The sequence below is a fragment of the Stenella coeruleoalba genome (genome assembly GCF_951394435.1).
Source record: "Stenella coeruleoalba genome assembly, chromosome: 4".
Classification (NCBI taxonomy): domain Eukaryota; kingdom Metazoa; phylum Chordata; class Mammalia; order Artiodactyla; family Delphinidae; genus Stenella; species Stenella coeruleoalba.
Genome location: NC_137149.1, coordinates 109,906,194 through 109,925,417, shown reverse-complemented (window position 1 = coordinate 109,925,417; position 19,224 = coordinate 109,906,194). Strand labels below are relative to the sequence as shown.

Here is a 19,224-nt window from a genome sequence, read left to right as displayed (position 1 = left end):
TTATGCTGTAGTTGAATGGTAGGTTATAGAATTCAGCTTTTCAATGGGTGGTTATCAAATCTGAAATTAACAAAGGTAGTCAACTTAGTTTTTTTTTAAAAAAAATTCTGTTCCCATCAGAAGCCTTGCAGCTTATGTTTTACTGATATTTCTTTGATGATTAAAATTTGCGTATATTCTCTTTTAGTTATTTATTAAACTGCATGATGAGAGGAGCTGGTGGAGCTGGGTGGGTAACTCTAGGGTCTTGCTCTGAAGCAAGCTGCTTATTTTCATAGTATCAAATAAACATATCAGCGGCAGATTTTTTTTTTTAATTTGGTGACTTAGATTCTAAAAGCATTTGGCAAAGAATTTTAACTTAGAGGTATATTTTCTGTATTTTAGAAATTGTTCACTTATGAATAGGTTCAGTACATTTTAAACCTAGTGGCACTTTGACGTCTTAAACCAATGACAAACGAACTGGAAGTCACAGTGTTTATGGACAGAAATGATCAGACGAAATTAAGTGGAAAATAGTTGAGAAATTTATTTGAAAACTAGACCTTTTGACTACAGTATCTGCGTGAGAATCAATGCCTGTAACTTACAAATGTATCAGAGAGGTCGGACGTGCAGTTGGAAGTAGCCCATTCTGTCAAAAGTAGTGCTGACGGTGGAGGAAAATGTCAGAGCTGGTGAATGGCATTAAAGGTCTTGATCCTGTTTTTAGTGTCTGAGAGGGACACAGTGAATAAAAGGCATTCCGTCAACTCTCTCAAGTTGCTTTCCTGAAAATGAGAGAGTTTGGGCTCTTTATTGCCCTTCTGCCCCCTTCCGCATGTTTTTTGCTCTTCAAAACAAAAATGTGCCGGACTTGGGGCCCCGCAGGTAGCACGACTTGCTTTCGCGTTGCTACCGGGCCCGCCGGAGCACCATCTTTCGTGGCAGGGTGAAAGGTCTCAGCGTGGACTGTGTGTGCATTAGTATCTCCCTGAGCATTTGAAGGTTGGCGGGGCCGGCGGGAGGTTTCCCCGGATATGTGGGTGTGCGCCTCTCCGGAGGGGAGGGCCGGGGAGGGGAGGAGGAGGAAGGGGGAGGTTACTGGCGGCGGCGGCGGCGGCGGCCCGGGCTCCGGCTGTCGGGGAAGCTGCTGAGCTGTGATGGTGATGACGAGGTGAAAATGGCGGATCTTTCGAAATACAATCCCGGCCCCTGACATACCAGAGGCGGCGGCCGCGGCGGCGTCGCCACCCGGGCTCCCTCCTTGGCCCCCGGGATCCCTGTAGCGCTCCAGTTCGTGCAGACTGGGGAAGGAAGCGGCTGGCCGGAGCTACCGTGCACAGGCAAAACAAGCACCGCCCGGGCTCGGAATTGCCCGGGACCTTCTGGAGTCCCCACCTCGGAGCCGGAGGGAGGAGACAGCGGCAGCCGCCGGAGGTAGAGGAGAAGGGGATACCCGAGGGCTGCTCTGTTTTGAGCTCTCTTTATTTGGGGGAGGGGGTGGGTGGGAGAAGAATTGCGTCGTGGGTCAGGGAATGACTAGTTCAGAGGGCAAAGAATCAGTAGCCTCATAATGACATCAACATTATTCTTTGAGTGTTAAGAGGGCTTGAGTTTGCTCTTACACCTAAGGCTGCTGCTGAGGCCTAGATGAACCGCTAGCAGTTATCATGATTACCTGATTTAATATTTAAAATATCCACTCTGGCGGGTGTTGGTTTGATGATGTTCAGCAGTTTATGGGGTTGTATGTTTCTTTAGGGAGGCAGAGCATTGACATTTTATTCTGCATTTAAGCTCTGTGTCTTAGATCATAGTCTGTGACTTGTTGGGGTGTGGATGTTCACATTTTTTGAGCATATGGACCAGTTTTGTAATCATTAAAACTGTTGTCGTTTTCTTTTATGGCTCTGTCATCTATAGAGGACCCCTTGGGCCCTGCCATTTGGCAAATAACAATTGAGATACTGTCAGTCATATTTGATATCCATGTTTTTCCCTGCCTCTCATCCATTTCATGAATTCAGAGAGTAAAGTTATGGAAAATTTCACAGTAGATTTTATGATCCAAGTGAAGTGCAGCTCTGGGCGCTCTATTTTTGTTCACAAGTTTTACCTTCATTGTTAAGAAGGAAGTTGTGATGGCTTGATGCTCGCACTTGATACGAGTCAAATTTTAAGTTGGTTAAAGATAAATTGAGACCTCTGTTTTATTTTACATACTTGACTTGTTAGCCCTTTGTTTAAAGAGCTGGAGAATTGGCTTGATTGACTCTGTGACAGCCATTGTCTAATTTTGTTAGGTTACCTAAAGATTCATGTATGTTTTAGATTGTGCTGCAGATCCCCAACAGTAGTGTTACTGAAAAGTTACATGTGAATCAAATTTTTATACATTAATTTGGGGCCCTCTGTTTTTTTCCAGCTTTTGTAGTGGAAGGTTGGGTCACTGGAAGGTTGAATATATGAGTGAACAGAGAGGTGAATGTTTAAGAAATGGCCCCTGGTCATGTTTATGATAGCAGTGATTTTCCTTATCCAAGTTTCCTACAAAGAGATGATGTCATAGTATGTCATACAATATTATTCACTGAGTGTTTTATTCAGAGAGGAAATATTTGTGTGTATAGCTTGGACATTTGAGTGTCTGAATTCATTCACTAGAAGAATAAGAGACCAAAAAAAATTTTTACGGGAAATAACTGAGAGGTACTCAGAGGTTTTAGTTAATGAATTTTCTAAATCATTTTTTTCCCTGATATTCTCGTTTTATCCAGTAGGAATTTGATTGTTTTTGTTGTTGTTGTTTTTTCTTATAATGTTTATGTTGCAGTTATTTGGGCCATGCCAACCAAGCTGCTAAGTTAATAGTAAAACTAAGAATTTTTAAAATAATTAAAATAAAGAGGGAGATTTAATGCTTTTTCACTGGCTTTCTTTTTTTTTTTTTAAATCACCGAGTGCTATTTTTTTTTTTTGATTCCTTGTGATTGTCTTTCAAGACCAGCTTTTAGATTATTGTGGTTAAAACAATTAATAATTAGAAGTGTGTTAGAAAGAAATGAAGAGTTATGCCAGTGGAGGTAGTCGGTCATCTGTTTTGGTGGAGAGGAGCATTACAGATTCCTGTTACTTTTTTCAAATATTACTATTGGGTATCTATTATGTGTCACATACTATGCTAGGGATGGGCGATACCTCAGTATCTTTGCCTCAGGAAACTTTCACTTTAGGAATTGGAGATAAAGTTGCTAGGTTGGGTAGGACCTTGATACAGAAGGCCTTGAGACTTACAGAAAATTTTTGAGTAGGAGAGTGACAGCCTCAGAGATGCACTTGAGGGAGATAAGTCCTGTAGCTTTTTCTGTAGGAGGTATTGCAGGTGAGAGGAGATAAAGGTAAAAATACGTAGTTGGCTCTGAGCGTTGGAGATTTGGAAACTCTTGGTTACAGTGGGAAGGAGACATTGTGAAGGTGTAATCTGCATGATATATGACAGATTAAAAGTTCTATGGAGAGGGAATTCCCTGTGGTGGTCCAGTGGTAGGGACTCCATGCTGTCACTGTCCAGCGCCCAGGTTCAATCCCTGGTCAGGGAACTGAGATGCCATGTGGAGCTGCCAATAAATAAATAAATTAAGTAAGTAAGTAAGTAAGTAAATAAAATTTTTAAAAAAGGGAGAAATCAGGAGAAGCTAATTTAGATAGAAAAAGAAGAGAAGAATTTTCATTTGAGCTTTACTGTACCGCATAACTGTCTTCCCAGTAACCCTGCAAGTAAACTAGGGCTTAGGGCTTCCCTGGTGGCGCAGTGGTTGAGAGTCCCCCTACCGATGCAGGGGACACAGGTTCGTGCCCTGGTCCGGGCGGATCCCACATGCTGCGGAGCGGCTGGGCCCGTGAGCCATGGCCGCTGAGCCTGCGCGTCCGGAGCCTGTGCTCCGCAATGGGAGAGGCCACAACAGTGAGAGGCCCATGTACTGCAAAAAAAAAAACCCCAGAAAACTAGGGCTTAGAGAGATTATTGCTTAGGGTTACATGATAAGCAACTAGGAGAGTCAAGATTTGGAAGCAGATCTTTCTGATGTGAATCCCCATGTTTTTTCCACCAGGTTAATCTTGAGCATGAATAATATACAATCTCCCTTTAAAGGGAAAAAAATATTGTGGATCCTCAGTATTGGCCTAAATAGTTTTATTTTATTAAAATATTTAATTTTTAGATGTATATAAATTCCTTATGGTTATTGCTTATATGGAAGTATAAAAGAAAAGTAAATTTATAAATGAAATATAAACAAAACTATAAAGCCAGTAAAACCAGTTAAATTTAGGGTGATGGATGATGTTGTTTTGCTGAAATGAAATCTTTCTTTGCATAGTGAATATACTATTGTGGGCCTTGGCTAGGTGTGCAGTTTTCTATATGCTGTATATCCTATGATAACTCAACTCCTACACTACTTTTCTGTGTTTGAATGCTGCAGAGCTTTCCTCCTTAAATCACTGATTAGGTGGTTTGGCTTTCACTTGGCATAAATATATCATTTACCTTGTAAGACCCTTCTATGCCCACTCTAATTCTGGTACCATTGATGGTAGATATGAGGTGGTTATCAAGGTGATCCAGAATATACTTTTAAAAAATATATATTATTGAAATGAAAATATGAACTTCTCAAAATTTCTTCAAGACTCATGTTTTATAGTTCACTGCTCCCACCTTAGTTTGAGAAATGTAGTTCTGTACCTAGTTTTTGAGTTGTTGATGTTTGATCTTAGAAATGAAAGCTAAAATCCAAGTAGTATAGTTAACCAGATAGTGCTGGTGGTAAGCTCTAGGTACAAAAGTGTAATTCTTAAACATTCAAATGTTTCTGTCCCAACATCTGACCAATTACTCACCTATAATATGATGATAGGTCATCACCATTTTATATTAGTATGTGCAAGAATGAAAACAGTTGTTTACCAGGTTGTCCTCCACCTGTAACTAAGGGAAAGAAGAGTGTTTCAGCACTGGTAATATTCTCTAAGAAACCATTTAAAAATGTGAACGCATAGAGCATTTATCATTTCTATCTTATATTATTTTTTATATTATATTTAACTCATTTCTTTTACTGCCCTAAATCCGTCCCTCCATTTATCTCTGTCTTGAACTAATTACTGTAATAGCCTTCTAACTGGTTTCCCTGCCTCCAGTCCAATAAAATACTGAGATGAAGTTAATCCTCCCAAAGTACAGCTGTGATCATGCCACTCTTCTGTTGATTTCTGAGGTCTGTCTGGTTAATTTCCCTCCACAAAGTTGGGAAGCAATACATATTAATTAAATGCTGATAAAAAACATAAATAAGTTTAAAACTAAGGCTTTTAGAACTTGATTTTATGAGCAGAAATGTTGGAGGCATGGAGAATGCATTGTATGTTCAATATTCTTTTCTCTCCATACCTTGAAAGGTAACCTTTCATACAGATGTGGTAAACTAAAGCTCCTCAGTCCCATTGGCTTGTGAAGATCCTCTCTTTTCTTGGAGTGGTCCTCAACACAGAGATGATGAGGTTGCATGTGCTAGTACATATCTTCCATTCCTAAGGGATAAAATTAGAGTGATGATTCATGTAACTAGATGGCCAAACCCTTTCCTGCCATGCCCACAAGCTCCTTTTGAGAGTTTCTTTTCGCATAGGCCATCATGCCCTGCATGTGACCCTGACTGAAACAGATATGGATGTCTAATCATAAAGCAGTTATCACAGTCTGCTCAGTGGCCTGTGAGGTGTGCTGGCTCCTGAACTCTGCACAGCCCATACTGCTTAGAGACTGGCCAAACGAATCAGACCTTTTCTTGTTACAAGTTTGAACTTTACTCCTACTTCCAAGGGAGACTCCTAGGTCTATAGCTCCTAGTTCCTTTTAATAGGACAAATAGGAAGACATGTTCTGCCTAATAACAGAGCTTTAAAATATATGAAGAAGCAAAAATGCATAGAAGAGGAGAAAATGACAAAGCCACAATCGTATTTGGGAATTTTAACAGCCTTTCTCAGTAATTGATAGAAAAGGAAAAAGAAAGACTATGGAAGATATGAACAACACTATCAACCAACTTGACCTAATTGACTTTTATAGGGTGCTACCCTCAGCAACCATAGAATACATGTTCTCTTCAGGTGCACGTGCAGTGTTCACCAAGATGGACCATACACTGAGCCTTAAACTAGTCTCTAAATTCCATCTACACATGATGGAAATGGTAATTACAGTCTCTGACAATAGTAGGAGCAAATTAGAAATCAATAATAAAAGGTAGAAAATCCCCAAATATTTGGGAATTAAATAGCACACTTCTTTATTTTCCGTGTATCAAAGATGAAATCACAAGGACTATTAGAAAACATTTGAAGCGAATGATAATAAAAACATATTGAGATTAGTAGAATGCAGTTAAAGTAGCATTGGGGGAATTTTTAACATTAAATGTTTATTTCAGAAAAGAAGGTTTAAAATCTTTATGGTAATAAATTTGGCAACTGAGAGGAATAGACAAGTATCTTAAAAGATACAAACTATCAAATATCAAAGGTTTAAAATCAATGATCTAAACCAAGTGTTGACAGATTTTTTCTATAAAGGGCCAGATGGCAAATATTTTAGGCTTTGTAGGGTAGTGTGTGTGTGTGTGTGTGTGTGTGTGTGTGTGTGTGTATATATATATACACACACACACACACACAGTGTATATATATGTATGTGTATATATATGTGTATATATATATACATATACATATGTATATATATATACGTATATATGTATATATATATGTGTGTGTGTGTGTATATATATATATATACACACACACACACACACACACACATATATACTCACTCTCGCCCAACTATTTACAAATGTAAAAATCATTCTTAGCTGCAGAGAAATACATAAACAGACCGTGGGCTTAATTTGGTCTGTAGGCTATGGTTTGTCGAATCCTGATCTGTGCTTCCATCTGAAGCTTCTAGAAAAAAAATGTAAAGTAAGCAGAAGGAAGGAGATAAAGGTAATAGTTAAGTAAAAAATGGACAAACTGTTGGGAAAAATCAATGAAGCCAAAATCGTTCTTGAAAAGATCAATAAAATTGAAAAATCTCCAACTAGACTGATCAGAGAAAAAAAGGAGAAAAGACAGAAACTACCAAAATGAGGATGGAAGAGTTGCTATCTCTACAGACATTAAAATAAAAGAATATTTTGTATAACTTTATGCTAATAAATTTGGCAACTTAGAGGAATAGACAGATTCCTTAAAAGATACAAACTATCAAATGTCAAAGGTCACTCAGAAAGAAAGAGATAACCCGAGTAACCCTACTCGTATTCAAGAAATAGAATTTATAGTTAAAAACCTCACAAGAAAGCTTTATGTCTAGATGGCTTTACTGGTGAATTCTAACAAACATTTTAGGAAGAAATTGTAACAATTCCATGAAGGCTCTTCCTGAAAATTGAAGAGGAGTGAAGACCTCCCAACTCATTTTATTAGACTAGCATTATCCCCAGAGAGCCACTACAAAAAAACTACAGACCAGTAGTCCTCATGAGTATAGACAAAATTGATTAACAAAATATTAGCCAGTAGAATTTGGCAATATGTAGAAAATATGATTTTATACAATTTTATATAATTTTGAGTGGAGTTTATTTCAGGAATGCAGAATTGGCTTAATAAAAAATCAATATAACTCCCAGACTAAAAGAGGAAAGCCATATGATTATCTCACTAGTTGTAGAAAAAAACATATGATTAGATATCCATTTATGATTATGATTGAAAAAAGAAACAACTACAAACTGGTACTATAAGTTAGCTTTCTCAACCTAATAGAGGGAATTTATGAAAAACCTACAGCTAAGGGTAAGTTTGGGAACAAGGTAAAGATGTCTGCTCTTACCACTTTTATTCAACATTTTACTGTAGGTCCTAGCCAGTGCGGGCGGTAAGGTAAGGAAAAGAAACAAAAGACATGCAGATTGGAAAGGAAGAAATACTGATCTTATTCTCAGACACCATGGATTATCTTTCTAAAAAATCCTAAGGGCTCTACATCGAGATTTAGTGAGTTTAGCTAATTGTTAGATACATGGACAATATAAAATAATCAGTTGAATCTCTGTATACTAGCAACAAACAGTTGGAAAATGGAAAAAAAAAAGACTACTTACAATACATCAAAAAAACGTGAAACACTTAGGGATAAATTTACCAAAATATATATAGAAAGAAGACCTATACACTAGAAGTACAAAAAACATTGCTAAAATAAATAAGTAGAGAGAGATACTTTTGGGAAACAGTTTTCCCTGGGTCTTTGCATTTCTGTACTTCTTACAAGTGAGGCGGTGACAGCCCTTTTTTCTACTTTTTTTTTATTTAAAAAACTTTATTTATTTTTGTCTGCGTTGGGTCTTTGTTGCTGCGCACAGGCTTTTTCTAGTTGCAGCGAGCGAGGGCTACTCTTCGCTTTGGTGCGCAGGCTTCTCACTTCAAACTGAGCTGTTGTTGCAGAGCACGGGCTGTAGGCATGAGGGCTTCAGTAGTTGTGGCACGTGGGCTTCAGTAGTTGTGGCTTGCAGGCTTTAGAGCGCAGGCCAGTAGTGTGACAGCCCTTTTAAACAATTTTTTCCAGGATGTTTGTATAGCATAAAGCCTTGGATGATAGTTAGCGACTCCTGCTGTTGCAGAGGGCAGATTTGCTTATTGTCCAGTATAGTAAAGATAATATCGCCCTTTGGACAAAGGGCAGGTGTGCTTCAGGTTATAAATGGTTCAGGTTCCTTAAGCTCAGGGTCCCTCAGTTGTGATGCAAACCTGCCTGCACAGTGTCTACCTGGGCTCCTCTCCACATCTGCCCTGTAGGACTTGGGGGCAACAGGGGAACTGATACACGCATGATACTTATGTTCCTTGCTGTGCTTGGAGTAGTAAGTCCTGTGTCTCTGACCTAGGCCTACTGTGTTGTCCGCCAGTATCCACGAAACAGTGACAGGCTACTTTGTTAGCTTGCAAGGAGAGGCTAAAATCTCAGCCCCCTCCCAGTACTTGACAGTTTTAGCCATAAGAATGGAGTGCTGACAGAGACATGGCTTTTTGAAAGAGGAAGGATGAGGACCTTGAGGGCTGGGCTAGGGGATATTGAAAGACTCTCTGGCATCTGGCAGCAAATGCTCTCACCCAAGTGGTGGGCAAGGGTGGCAGAGGCAAGGGAAGTAGGAGCCCTTTGGTGTTCTACCTCTTAATGAATATTTAGAGGCTGAGCTGAGAGATAGCCTGAATGGTTACCTTGGTTGTTGTACACTCAACTCCATGGCCCTAGCAGAAGGGCGGTGGGGCTGTAGCTGCTGAGTCAAGGAGTCCCCAAAGCTGAGAAAATGATGTTAGAAATGAGGATCTGGGTGGATCGAAAACATTAGAAGTTTGTTTGGTTGAGCTGCAAGTGTGGGGGCTTGAAACTGAAAGTAAATGCACCGTCTGACCACTGTCTCCTTCCGTGGGGTGACCTCTCCTCTTCTTACACCTTGACTTCAGGTGTTTTAAGGAGAAAGATGAATAAGGGTTGGGCTGAGGTCTCCCTATCCTTAAGGGAGACCAGAGGCCACACCTATCTGTCTAAACGTGCTGGGGGAACTTCAGGGAGAAGAGGGAGTCAAACTTTTATGGTTGTGTTGGATGCTGACACCCAAGTCATCATCCTACCTTGTTCTATGGGGGATGGAATGTTCAGAGACAACTGACAGGCCTTGGGCAAGGTCCACGGTAGGGAAGGGAAGCTAATGTGGCACTGTGGGTGAGGCCGTTTATTGTTGTGTACTGTTATCTGGCTTCCACTGCAGAAAGTATAATTGGTGTTGATGTTTTAAAGAGCCTGTCTGTAAATGCCCTGTTCTGTAAGTGCCAGAGGGGATTCTATTGATTAGGAAGAGCCGCATCTAGAGAAGTGCTCATACTTTGGAAACCTTAGTGATTCCTCTGAGCTACAAGTTACTGTGACTGATGGTTTTGCAATATATGTAAAGAACTCATCCAACTCAACAAGAAGATAAAAAACCCAATATTTTAAAAATTTGGCAAAAGGCTTTAACACAGGCACTTTTTAAAAGAAGATACACAAATAGATAACATTCATATGAAAAGATGCTCAACGTCTTTAGTCATCTGGGAATTGCAAATTAAAACCACAATGAGGGCTTCCCTGGTGGCGCAGTGGTTGAGAGTCCGCCTGCCAATGCAGGGGACACGGGTTCGTGCCCTGGTCCGGGAGGATCCCACATGCCACGGAGCGGCTGGGCCCGTGAGCCATGGCCGCTGAGCCTGCGCGTCCGGAGCCTGTGCTCCGCAACGGGAGAGGCCACAACAGTGAGAGGCCCGCGTACTGCAAAAGAAAAAAACCCACAATGAGATACCACTTCACACCCACTAGAATGGCTAAAGTTAAAAAGACTGACAAAACCAGTTGCTGGCGAGGATGTGGAGCAGCTGGGAGCCTCATGCATCGCTGGTGGGTGTACAAAATGGTACAGCTGAGCTGGGAAGTAGTTTGGCAGTTTCATGCAAAGTTAAAAATAAACTTATCTTATGACCTAGCAAGTCCACTTCTAGGTATTTATTCAAAAGAAATGAAAATATCTATCCATAAAAAACTTGAATGTTCATAGCAGTATTATTCATAATAGTCCCAAAATGGAAACAGTCCAAATGTCCATCCACAGATGAATGGATAAACAACTTGTGGTAGATTCATCCAGTGGAATGTTACTCAGCAATGAAAAGGAACTGAGCTGCTAATAAGGGTAAGAATAAAGATAAATCTTAAAAAACATACTGAGGGAAAAGGCTTATACTGTATATTCCTTTATGTCATGAGTATGTAATATATGATTCCATTTATATGAAGTTCTAGAATGGGCAAAAAGGCAACACTAATCTAGTGAGGTGATAGAACAGACCCGTGGTTGTGTAGAGTAGGATTTTGGGGTAGGAGGTTGACTGTAAAGGAGTAGACTTTTTTTTTTTCTCAATTTAAAAATACCAGTGGTAAAAATTTAAGGCAGTAAATTTTGTGATTAAAATTATGAACTTTGTGTCATAAAACATATCCTGAGTTTGAGTTCTGGCTATCATTTACTGGGTAGCTGTGTGACCTTGGGCAAATAGTTTAACCTTTCTAAGGTTTCCTCATATGTAAAATGGGGGTGATAATGATACCATATTAGAGTTGTCAGGATAGATTAAGTTATGTCAGGATAGATTAAATTAAATTATGCCATCACTGGTAGATAGTAAGTGCTCAATAATGAAGATTAATTTTGGCAGTATTAGTATTTGTCAATGCTAATAATTATAATTTGCTGTTCATGTCTGTTCCTCTTAATCTTGGAATGGGTATTGCATGTTTATATTTTTTTAAAAAAGGGAAAAGAAAGAATTACTGATTAGGTTCCTATGGATCTTAGACGTTCTCTGGGCAGATAACTTATTTAGTCAGTCATAAATATGATGAACTCTTTAATATGTGAAGATAATGGTACTGACTCCTTTATTGGAAGTTCTGCATGACCTTTGGCTGAAAGCATTGCAGTTCTGATTTGTTCGTAATCTGCTTTATTATTATTACCATTTTTTTTTCTTTATGGGGCCTAGCTGTATTCCTCTTAAATGGTTCCCTTTGTGACATTTTGAATGGCTGAGGAGGATTTGAGAATCTTCTTTCCAAATAAAGCTTTCTTTAGTATGAAGCAAATTGATCAAACTTGGGCCAGATAAGCCATTTGACCTACAGTTGCTGAGATGGATTACTCTAGAAACTCCTTTAACATTAATTTGAGTCCTTAATGGATTTTTTTTTCTTCACATCTTTATTGGGGTATAATTGCTTTACAATGGTGTGTTAGTTTCTGCTTTATAACAGAGTGAATCAGTTATACATATACATATGTTCCCATATCTCTTCCCTCTTGCATCTCCCTCCCTCCCACCCTCCCTATCCCACCCTTCCAGGCGGTCACAAAGCACCGAGCTGATATCCCTGTGCTATGCGGCTGCTTCCCACAAGCTATCTACCTTACGTTTGGTAGTGTATATATGTCCAGGCCTCTCTCTCGCTTTGTCACAGCTCACCCTTCTGCCTCCCCATCTTAATGGATTTTTATAAATGGTTTAGTAACCTCATTTTAGGACCTCGCTCACTGGAGATTTGAATATGTTTTCTAAAATCTGTTTATATTTAAATCTTTATTTCCTTGTGCAAATCAGCAGTTTTCAAGTTTGTCGGTAGGAAAAAGAAAAACAAAACCCATAACTGGGAAGAAGTAAGATGATCAGACATGTCAAAGATTAAATGTTTTATTTATGAGCAGGAACTGGAAAGGAGTTTCCTGTAATTATGTGACTTAGTGTTGCCTGAATGCAGTATACTTTTGGGTTGAGACATGGCGAATGAGAATGTTTGCTTTTAGTTTTGTGTCCCATATGACTTATATTTCAGATTCTTGAAGGTTGAGGATTTGTTAAAATGGTTTAACCCAAATATGCATCAGGAATGTCCTTCATTCAGTTATACATAAGTAAAAATTTTTGTTTTGTCATTTGCATTTTTCTTGAATAATTTTTTTTCTTCTCTTAAATCTGTTTTGAAACCTAGTAATTTATTCATTTTTCAAATTTTATTGCAGTGCCTGATCAACTTTCTAGCAGGAGAACGATCATGGAGGTGGTGCCAGCTGAGGTGAATAGTTTGCTTCCAGAGGAGATAATGGACACTGGTATAACTTTAGTGGATGATGATAGTATTGAGGCTGTTATTGTTTCATCCCCAATTCCCATGGAGACAGAACTGGAAGAAATTGTCAACATAAATTCTACTGGTGACTCTACAGCCACGCCCATTTCCACGGAACCAATAACAGTGTACAGTAACCACACTAACCAAGTTGCAGTGAATACCACAATTACTAAAGCAGATTGTAATACCACGGTGAAACCAGCTTTTCCAAGTGGCCTTCAAAAACTTGGTGCTCAGACTCCTGTGACTATATCAGCCAATCAGATTATTTTAAACAAAGTATCACAGACATCTGATCTTAAACTTGGCAATCAGACCCTTAAACCAGATGGACAGAAGTTAATTTTAACAACTTTGGGCAAGTCTGGTTCACCAATTGTTTTAGCACTACCCCATAGCCAACCCCAGGCTCAGAAAGTTACAACTCAGGCCCAGTCAGGAGATGCTAAGTTACCACCGCAGCAAATTAAAGTAGTTACCATTGGAGGGAGGCCAGAGGTGAAACCTGTCATTGGTGTCTCAGCATTGACCCCAGGAAGTCAACTGATTAATACTACAACTCAGCCCTCTGTGTTACAGACCCAACAGTTAAAAACAGTACAGGTAAAAAAAAAAAAAAAAAAAAAAAAAAAAAAAAAGGGCGCTTACTAGTTAAAATGCATGTTAAATTGATTCATAGTTGCGTGTGTAGGGTGATTAAATGCATAGTTGTTACTGAATTCTTTTGAATGTTGCTTTTAGTAATTGTGTGGTTTTTTTTGTAAAGTTTGATATGTGCAATGCTTTTGAAAATTTCTGCCAGAGAACTTAGAACTTAATTTTGGTTAAATTCCAATTTAGTGTATTTATAGCTTTTCACTCATTTTAAAACAATTTTATTCTCAGTAGTAGTTTGAGTACAAGGATATTCTGCTGGTATAAAGATGCCAGAGTTGATGTCAGGCTGTCAAAAAATCATTCAGACATGATATTTTCAGCTAACAGATGGCCAGAGTCTAGGAAAACTTGCTGCTCTGAGAAACCCTTCAAGCCAGCAGTAGTGCATACCAGCCAGTGTGTGCCTCTTCTTTGGAATTTACTGTCCATTGCATCGCTCATGTTTGCAATGTAGAAAGGCAGTGCCATGTGATGGAAGGTTTAGAATTGGACCAACTGGATTTCAGTCTCTTCTCTGCTGCCCTCCCAGCTGCGGAACTTTGGATAGGCTACTTATTTTCTCTGAGTTTTTGATTTTAGCTGTAAGATGGCTATTTGATCGTGATGAAACACATAAGAAAAGATAACTCTTTGGTATGGTTCTCAAAACATTGAGAATCCTTCAAAATGGTACCCATTGTTAGTATGAATAGAAACCTAAGATAGAAAGTTATAAGAACATATGTTAAATATTTTTTCATGCCCAATAGGCCTTTTTAGGTCACCACTGCTCTTAGAAATACAATGATCCACTTAAGACCACAAATGCATTTCCTGTTTGAAAGAGTTGGCTTTTAGAAAGAAGGCAAGAGTTAGAGAAATAAAGCAGGTGTATAAGGAAGGAAGAAGGTTTGGGGAACTGTCCACTCTCAGCTGATATTAGAAATATTGTTTTGGTTATTATGTTGACAAAATAGTTAGAAACTTATTTTTCACAGGCTTTTTATTTAAGAACTTCATAAGATTTCTCAAACTTTATAATTTGTCCATGTCCCTTCTGCCACTATTAAACATTTAGTGCTCTTTCTTGTTCATTATCATCTCTCACTTAATTCTGACTTCCTTTTACTTTTTTTGGTGAGGATCTCTTGAATGAGATATCCTATCACCATCAAGCACCTTGTCCTCAGCTTGTTTTTTAATCAGTTTTAAAACTTGTTTTTATTGGTTTACCAGAGTTTATCTGGCTTTGGGGATATGGATCATAACCATGTTCGCAAGATACTGTAAATGTAAATCAGAATGTCATTTTTTTTTCATTTACAAGAGCAATGTATACATACTATTTGTAAGACCAGTTTACTTGTATCCACTAGTTTTCTACTATAATCCCCTAAGTACCAACAATAAAAACAAAGACTGGGGTCTAATTCTTATAACTTCTCTTCTTGTCCTTACTTTTACAAAATCTGATTCTATTTATTTAAAAAGACTTCTATTTAAAAACAAAAACAAGGGCTTACCTGGTGGCGCAGTGGTTGAGAGTCCACCTGCCGATGCAGGGGACACGGGTTCGTGCCCCGGTCCGGGAGGATCCCACATGCCGCGGAGCGGCGGGGCCCGTGAGCCATGGCCGCTGAGCCTGCATGTCCGGAGCCTGTGCTCCGCAAAGGGAGAGGCCACAACAGTGAGAGGCCCGCGTACTGCAAAATAAATAAATAAATAAAATAAAAACAGAAACAAAAGAAACCCCATTTAGAATATTGTTCTACTTGTCCAGTTATTTTTAGGCAACTAAATCTTTTCAACTCAAGAGTAGCCTATAAAGCTCTGAAGCACTGAAGCACAGAAAAAACAAACAAAAAGCTACACATCTATCTGTATCCATTTTGGGCAACAGAATATTTGGTTTACTTTTACATGGTGTGTATGATCCCCTGATTTTTTTCCCAGACGGTTCTCAGCATTGTCTTAAGTTTAATCAGAGTATTGAAACTTATTAGGGTGTGGACAATAGGAAAGGGTGGAAGAAGGAGACCCATCTCCAAAGGTGACAGTTGAGGCCAGAGGCAGTAACAAAGAGGTATAGTTACACTTAGTTACAGATATATAAACACTTTCCTGTGTTTCTTTTGCATAGTATATAAGAATAATAGATAATTAGCCATATGGAACAACATAACTCCTTATTAGTTCCTGAATCTGTATAACACAGTGCCCAAAATTACTGCATATATTATTTGATCACATCTTTGGCAGTCTTATTTGTAAATTTCCTTCTTTGATTCATTTTTGTCTTAATCTGCTAATTAGATACATTTGTTAAAAAATGATCCTTTGGGCTTCCCTGGTGGCGCAGTGGTTGAGGGTCCGCCTGCCGATGCAGGGGACACGGGTTTGTGCCTGGTCCGGGAAGATCCCACATGCCACAGAGCGGCTGGGCCCGTGAGTCATGGCCGCTAAGCCTGCGCGTCTGGAGCCTGTGCTCCGCAACGGGAGAGGCCACAACAGTGAGAGGCCCGCATACTGCAAAAAAAAAAAAAGAAGATCCTTTATGCTCTGTTTTATTTAATAAAGTAAATTTGTTCTAGGGTAGTTTAGAATTCATAATGCAAAAAGCCTGGTTCCTTGACAGAATTGGAAATCCTTATTTTCAGCAATGCTACACTAAAGAAACAAAACCACAAGGACAAGTTGAGATTGTTCCTTTGAATAATTAATGTGCTCTTGGTCGTATTTACATTTTTTTCCCTGGTTGGTAAGTATTCATATAGTTTTATGATTGTGAAAATTAGTTAAAAATGGGGAAACACTTTAAATTCCCAAACTCTATAGCTAAGATTATCTATTTCGAGACACAGATTTCCAAGAATATCAATACCTCTACCTCTTGAGATTCTTAATACTAAGTCAATAGACAACATATTCTAACTTATTTTAGAGTTTTAGGCCTGTAAATACACTTGGGAAATATTTTCTCTGTGTGTCTCCCAAATTGCATCAGTTTTTAAAACTACAATTATGGATTTATTTGGGTATATCAGAGTTTTACAAGCTGGATATTTTTTAATATAGTAGGGAATCTCTTTGGTTCGTTTTTTTAAAAGGTGATTTGTGTTTCCTTTACATTTTGTTTTGTCAGTAATATGTTCTGAGTGTAAGAAAGTAATATATTCTAAGTGTAAGAAAATGTTATTAAGTTTAATTTATAGTTTGAGCACAAAGCTGGTATTTACTTAGTTCTGTAATCAGTTACAGCTTCTGGTATGTTTTGTCGTTTAAGTTGGTCATGTTTGTTCATTTTGAGTTATTATTTCCAATAATAGTACTTTCAGGGCCTCAATTTTCAATCTGCCAAAGATAAAATTAGTATTTAATGTCCTTCCTGCTCTGAAAGTCCATGATTTTTATCATAAACTGATAAAAAAGTCTATGATTTTTATTATTGCTAAAGGCTATGATTTTTTACCATTGCTAAATTTCTGCTTCTGACTTTTAGAAAAAGCTGTGCCTTCCATACATTGCAATTTCAGTATAAGGACATTGGTAACTCTACCTTCCTTGACTTGTGGAGAATTTTAGTTTAGGGCAACAGTGTACCGTGTATAACGTAAAAGCAGAGATGAATAAAACATAGACCCTCCCTTCAAACAATTTGTAGTCTAGTAAAGTGTATTTTAGTAAATAATATTTCAGAGGCTTCACCTTTAGAATAGTCTGTGTTTTGCCAAACATGTCTCTTTGTATCCTAGGGTGTTTAACTTGTGCAGTTCCTTATTTATCTGCCCCTGATATATAGATCTAAAGTTGAAGATATAATCATGAGGCTATCTTTTATGTGTATTTATATTTTGCTTCCAGGGGCCAATGAAATTATATTTATCATTTGCACTATGCTTTCTTAACATACTCTACTCCATCTTTTTATTATTGAATAATTAGCTATTTGGAAAAGGATATTGCTGTGCCATATTTGTGTTTCATTATTATTATTAAATGGTTATTTTAAACATTACTATTGAACATTAAACATTATTTTTACAAATTAATTTGTTTTTCATTATATGCATATGTCCCAGAGACTAAAATAAGAATTTGCAATAAAATCCAAAGGTATTGTTGTATAATGGCCTAAGGATGTGATCATATTAGTATTTTGGTGAATGGCTGCATTTTAAATGTTTTTAACGTCAGTACTTAGATATGTTTTGTTAAATGAGCTGGTTTCACATGTACTTCTGTATATCAATCTTGTCTAATTTTGATTGAATAGGTGTTTTATAGAAACAATGGTCTTTATAGTTATTTATATATTTCAGATTGCGAAGAAACCTCGAACTCCAACCTCTGGTCCAGTAATCACGAAGCTGATTTTTGCAAAACCAATTAATAGTAAAGCAGTTACAGGACAGACAACTCAAGTACCAGCCATTGCAGGTTATATTTCTTTATAGTTTGTTTAGCTAAGTATTTACCTTCCTTTTAGGTTTAAAAAAGGCTGTTCTACTACCTTGAAATGTTTTAGTGCTTATTACTGTAAATCAGACTGGTTAGTAAGAAATGTTACACCTATTAAATGTGTCCTTCAAGCAAAATGCCTTATCTCAAAATCAGTCCATTACTTTAGCCTCTTTGGTTTTTGGTATACCTTGAAAGTAGTGAAGTCTCAGACTCTGATAATACTAGCTAACATTTACATAGTGTTTGCTACGGCTTCCACACTATTCTTAGCTCTTTACATAGAGTGACATATATAATCCTCTGGCAATCCTATGCGGTAGGTACTAATAACATCCCCATTTTGCCAGTGTGGAAACAGAGGCACTCAGCTAGTAAATGGCCAAGTTGGAATTTGAATCCAGCTAATGCTAGAGCACATGCTAATAAGTCTGTTAGGTTTAAAGTAATATATGTGAGAGTATCGTATTTCATGGTTTCTGTTTGAATTTTTGGTTTCCGTATTTTAATATTCTCTGTATGCAGTTCTCTATGAAACAGAAAATTATCACAATGATAATAATTACTTAAGTGAGAACAGAATGTTAGTTATATTACTTTTACCAGCAAATTCCTCAGCATGGCCCAATTATTTTATTATATACTTTTAAGATATGTCATCACTAATAACACCTCAGAAATCTTGACTTTGAGTATTTCACTCTTTATTATTCTAGTTGATCTGCCTTTGTACTTCCAATCTAGTAATTCTTTCACTTTGAAATCTCTGATCCATTAACTCTTCCACTTTCTCATTAATAATCCCTTTCCAGTCCTCAAATTCTTCCTTACTCAGCATGGAGTTCATGACCCATCACTACTGCTCCCAGAAAACACCATTGATTCTCTTTTCACTCTCTCTTTCTATAATGGCTTGGTTAAGTCCAGCTCTCTTCTTGCCTGGCAAGCACCTCAGTACTTCTGGAGAAAATCACACAGCTGTGGTGACTGGTCTTTAATTCAGAGCTATACTAACATTACTTCTTTCACCATTTAGGAGCTCATTTTAAATTTCCATTGTTCTAATAGCTTATGGAAGCACCTCTGGGTGGTAGACTTTGACTAGAGACTTTCAAATGCTAATTACCCATTTCTAGAATGTGTATTCTTGATGAAGGTACTTCAAATGTTAATTAACCATCCCTGGGATATGTATTAAAACCACCTCCTACTGTCTTTGATAAATTTACAGACAGTATAGCAGTAGGCAACTCTGAAATCAGTGGCAGTGAAATGATCATTTTCCTAGGCTTTGAATTATA

The 19,224-nt window shown here is 38.1% G+C and overlaps 1 protein-coding gene across 5 annotated transcripts in view; it reads left to right on the top strand.

The window, feature by feature from the left end:
* LIN54 (lin-54 DREAM MuvB core complex component) overlaps positions 1 to 19,224 on the top strand; it is a 76,214-nt gene that overhangs the window by 1,024 nt on the left and 55,966 nt on the right. Inside the window, exons 1-3 of one of the 5 annotated variants that reach the window (XM_079920592.1) lie at positions 1,139 to 1,422; positions 12,720 to 12,772; positions 17,785 to 17,902. In XM_079920592.1, coding sequence (XP_079776718.1) covers positions 12,752 to 12,772; positions 17,785 to 17,902 — 139 coding nt within the window. In that variant the 5' untranslated portion in view covers positions 1,139 to 1,422; positions 12,720 to 12,751. Of the gene's footprint in view, positions 1 to 1,138; positions 1,423 to 12,719; positions 13,433 to 16,165; positions 16,224 to 17,784; positions 17,903 to 19,224 lie in introns of those variants that run through there. The other 4 variants (XM_079920589.1, XM_079920591.1, XM_079920588.1 and 1 more) reach the window with 4 other exon arrangements.